General features: G+C 57.5%; 1 protein-coding gene across 1 annotated transcript in view; it reads left to right on the top strand.

Moving 5' to 3' along the window:
- Positions 1-4,143, top strand: part of FPGS (folylpolyglutamate synthase) — a 12,261-nt gene that overhangs the window by 3,524 nt on the left and 4,594 nt on the right. The window contains 8 exon segments of the mRNA XM_017892856.1: positions 1,224-1,338; positions 1,460-1,537; positions 1,672-1,733; positions 1,835-1,937; positions 2,483-2,560; positions 2,777-2,924; positions 3,022-3,111; positions 3,918-4,068. Coding sequence (XP_017748345.1) covers positions 1,224-1,338; positions 1,460-1,537; positions 1,672-1,733; positions 1,835-1,937; positions 2,483-2,560; positions 2,777-2,924; positions 3,022-3,111; positions 3,918-4,068 — 825 coding nt within the window.

The following is a 4,143-nucleotide window of genomic DNA, read 5'->3' as shown; positions in this document are numbered from 1 at the left end:
AAAGTCCTTATATAACTTTAAAATCACATAGAAATATTTATCAATTAGTACGTCTTTAGAGTAAGGAGAAAATTGCCTTGCAAGAGCTTAAATGATAAGGGTGGCTTGTACCATCCATGTTAAGGTCTCCCAGGCAGGCTGCAGATAGGAGCCCTTCTGCTCAGCCAGTCTCTGCAGTGGCTTTCCCCAGGAGACAGCGCCCCCTCTTGGTCTCACTTGTCTAGACTTACACAAGAGGATGGCCAGGTAGAACCAGGATCACTCTTCCTGTGTCACGCATGTCTCCTAAGCCCATCACCAGGAACTTCTGAAATCAGCTGCCTAAGGTCATTTCAAGCCAATATGTTCTCCCTAAACAGTTCTTGTTCAAATAAACAGATGGAGAAGAGGACTTACTACCTGAGTGTCTTTGAGGATTGAAACATAAGGCACCAACCTGTCTTCTAAAATCATTTTTTGGGCCAGGCGCAGTGGCTCATGCCTGTAATCCCAGCACTTTGGGAGGCCAAGGCGGGCAAATCACTTGAGGCCAGGAGTTCAAGACCAGCCTGGCTAACATGGTGTAACCCTGTCTCTGCTAAAAATACAAAAATCAGCAAGGCGTGGTGGTATGCACCTGTAGTCCCAGCTACTTGGGAGGCCGAGGCATGAGAATCACTTGGACCTGGGAGGTGGAGGTTTCAGTGAGCCAAGATTGTGCCACTGCACTCCAGCCTGGGTGACAGAGCGAGACCCTGTCTCAAAAATAAATAAATAAGTAAAAACAAAAACTACAGTCATTTTGGGGATAAAAACCCTAGCCTTCAACTTGGGCCCATGTGGCCTTGAGGGCCAGCCGAGGACTGCAGCTTGAACGTTGCTCGTGGGCTTTGTCTCTGAGAGCTGTGAGACAGATGGCATTGTGGGACAGATGTCAGCAGAGTGACTGATTGGTATGGGACCATTGGATGTGCGAGACCAGCCTGGGTGAGGGTCCAAAGGAGGAGGAGCTGTCTTAGTTGAGACCAGTGTGGTTAATAGGGTGAGCCAGGTGCAGAGACCTGGAGATAGAAGAGGGGGAGGACTGGGGGGCTACAGATAGTCCGGGGGGATGGGGCACCAGGAACAAACCGAGGGACACAGGAGAGGCGAGGCACCGAGGCCAGTGCCATCAGCCCCTGCAGGGTGGGGGAAGGCCAGGATGCTCGGGAAGGGAGTCCTGATGACCCCAGCTGTCCCGGCAGCTCTCCCCACCTGGTGCAGGTTCGGGAGCGGATCCGCATCAATGGGCAGCCCATCAGTCCTGAGCTCTTCACCAAGTACTTCTGGCGCCTCTACCACCGGCTGGAGGAGACCAAGGTGCCCCACGCAAGAGGGTGGGCGGGTGGGTGGGGTTGGGGGTGCTACATGTTCCAGCACCCCATGTCCCCAGAGGAGGGGCTGCAGGGATTCTGGGCCCTGACATGTCCCTGTGCCACAGGATGGCAGCTGTGTCTCCATGCCCCCCTACTTCCGCTTCCTGACACTCATGGCTTTCCACGTCTTCCTCCAAGAGAAGGTGTGTGCCCTCTCCCTAGAACCCTGCATCTGAGGCCTTGGGAACAGGAACCTCAGCAGGCCTGGGGGCTCCCTGCTTCCATGTGGCCTCTGGGCACCCTCATACCCCCTGCCATGCCCTCTGGTCTTTGGCAGGTGGACCTGGCAGTGGTGGAGGTGGGCATTGGCGGGGCTTATGACTGCACCAACATCATCAGGTGAGCCCAGTTGCTTGGGGCGAGGAGTGGCAGCCAGGAGCACAGCCTCACCTGCCGCCTGGTGGCTCAGGGCAGGGCCTCGGCCTTTTCCTCCTCTGCAGGAAGCCTGTGGTGTGCGGAGTCTCTTCTCTTGGCATTGACCACACCAGCCTCCTGGGGGACACGGTGGAGAAGATCGCATGGCAGAAAGGGGGCATCTTTAAGGTGACCAGGCAGATTGGGGGACGGGAGAGACATGGAAGGCCTGGGCGTCTGCATTCTCATCCTGGCTTCACTGTGTGACTGGAACAAGTTGAGTCTCCTCTCCAGACTGTTTCCCCATTGAAACATGAGGGATGGCTGGGCATGGTGGCTTATATGCTTGCAATCCCAGCACTTTGGGAGGTCGAGGCAGGAGGATCACCTGAGGTCAGGAGTTTGAGACCAGCTTGACCAATATGGTGAAACTCCGTCTCTACTAAAAATACAAAAATTAGCCAGATGTGGTGGTGTACGCCTGTAGTTCCAGCTACTGGGGAGACTGAGGCAGGATAATCGCTGGAACCCGGGAGGCAGACGTAGTGAGCCGAGATTGTGCCATTGCACTTCAGCCTAGGTGACAGAGTGAGACTTCCTCTCAAAAAACAAAAATAAAGAAGAAACATGAGGGATGAGAGACAGTGGTAGCCCAGACCCAGGGATGTGGGGGCCAGAGATAGCAGTGTGGAGGACGCTAGGTAGCCCTCTCTCTCTCCTTGTTCCCTCCACAGCGAGGTGTCCCTGCCTTCACTGTGCTCCAACCTGAAGGTCCCCTGGCAGTGCTGAGGGACCGAGCCCAGCAGATCTCAGTAAGTCTGGGTGGGCGTGTGTCCCTCCTGTTTGAGGAGGCACTGCGTCCTCTGGGGCCTCAGTCTGCTCATCTGTGCAGTGAGGAAGCTGCCAGGCCAGCTGGAACATATCTCAGTTCTGGGAGCAGCGCTTGGTGGCTGGAGGAGGGGAGAGATGGGAGGGCTGATGTGGTCAGGGAGGGCCTCTGCTGACACACTCCTGCCTGTCTCCCCCAGTGTCCTCTCTACCTGTGTCCGACGCTGGAGGCCCTGGAGGAAGGGGGGCCGCCGCTGGCCCTGGGCCTGGAGGGGGAGCACCAGCGGTCTAACGCCGCCTTGGCCTTGCAACTGGCCCACTGCTGGCTGCAGCGGCAGGACCGCCATGGTGAGCGGCGGGCAGCTGAGTGGGCAGGCAGGTGGGTGGCACTTGTGGAGCCTGCCTAGGAGGGTCCTGGGCACACTTGGTTTCACACACCCCGCAGGTGCCGGGGAGCTGAAGGCATCCAGGCCGGGGCTCCTGTGGCAGCTGCCCCTGGCACCCGTGTTCCAGCCCACATCCCACATGCGGCTCGGTGAGTTGGACCTTCCTGCCCAGCTGGGACCACTGCGTGTGTCTGTGCCCCTTCAGATTTTTTTTCTTTTTTTTTTTTTTGGTTTTCTGTTTGGGAGATAGAGACAATTTGAAGTGGTGCTTAAGAGAAAGGTCATGATGTCAGCAAACCTCCCTGACCTTGAGCTCATGAACTCTTTCTGAGCCTGTCTTCTTATCTGCCAAACTGGATGATGATAGGAGCCACTGCCAAGGGCTGTGGTGGGGATTCGCTGAGGTGACATCACTAAGGTGCTGAGTGCAGGGCCTGGCCAAAGTGGGATAAAGTGCCAGCCAGTGGAAGCTGCTGTCACTGTCACTATCATTGTTATCAGACCCTGAGGTTCTGGAGGACGGTGATCCAGTCATCTGCTTCTTGCCTCCCCAAAGCTTTCAGCACCCAGCGGATGCTCATGCTGTTAAGCCCCTGCAGCAAATGGTGGGCCCACTGTGTGCCACGCCTGTTGTCAGGGGCAAGTGACAAGGTCCTGGAGACAGGCCGACCTCGCATCATATCCCGGCCCCAGCTAAGGGTTCTAGGGCTGTCAAACGGGAATCATACATGATAGCAGACTCTTTCAGAGTTGCCTGAAAGATTCCACCAGATGAGGCAGCTGAAAAGGCCAAGCCATTGACTGGTGCTAGTAAGAAGTTCCTGGGTTGCTGGGGTCCTCAGAGTGTTGAGGGCGGGCGCAGCCCGCAGGGGAGACCGGCCTTGGGAGTGTGTGTGCTGAGCTGAGGATGGGGGTGGGAGAGGACCTGGAGGACTGCCTTGCTGCCCTCCCCCAGGGCTTCGGAACACGGAGTGGCCGGGCCGGACACAGGTGCTGCGGCGCGGGCCCCTTACCTGGTACCTGGACGGCGCGCACACCCCCAGCAGCGTGCAGGCTTGCGTACGCTGGTTCCGACAGGCGCTGCAGGGCCGAGAGAGGCCGAGCGGGTGAGGGGCGGGGATGGGGGTGGGGCCTGGGCGGGCTCACGGGAAGTGGCGGCATCTTGGGGAAGGGCGGGCGGG

The sequence above is a fragment of the Rhinopithecus bieti genome, unplaced genomic scaffold (assembly GCF_001698545.2).
Source record: "Rhinopithecus bieti isolate Rb0 unplaced genomic scaffold, ASM169854v2 scaffold_22745, whole genome shotgun sequence".
Lineage (NCBI taxonomy): Eukaryota > Metazoa > Chordata > Mammalia > Primates > Cercopithecidae > Rhinopithecus > Rhinopithecus bieti.
The sequence above is the reverse complement of the archived record's forward strand: the minus strand, read 5'-3'. Positions and strand labels throughout refer to the sequence as shown.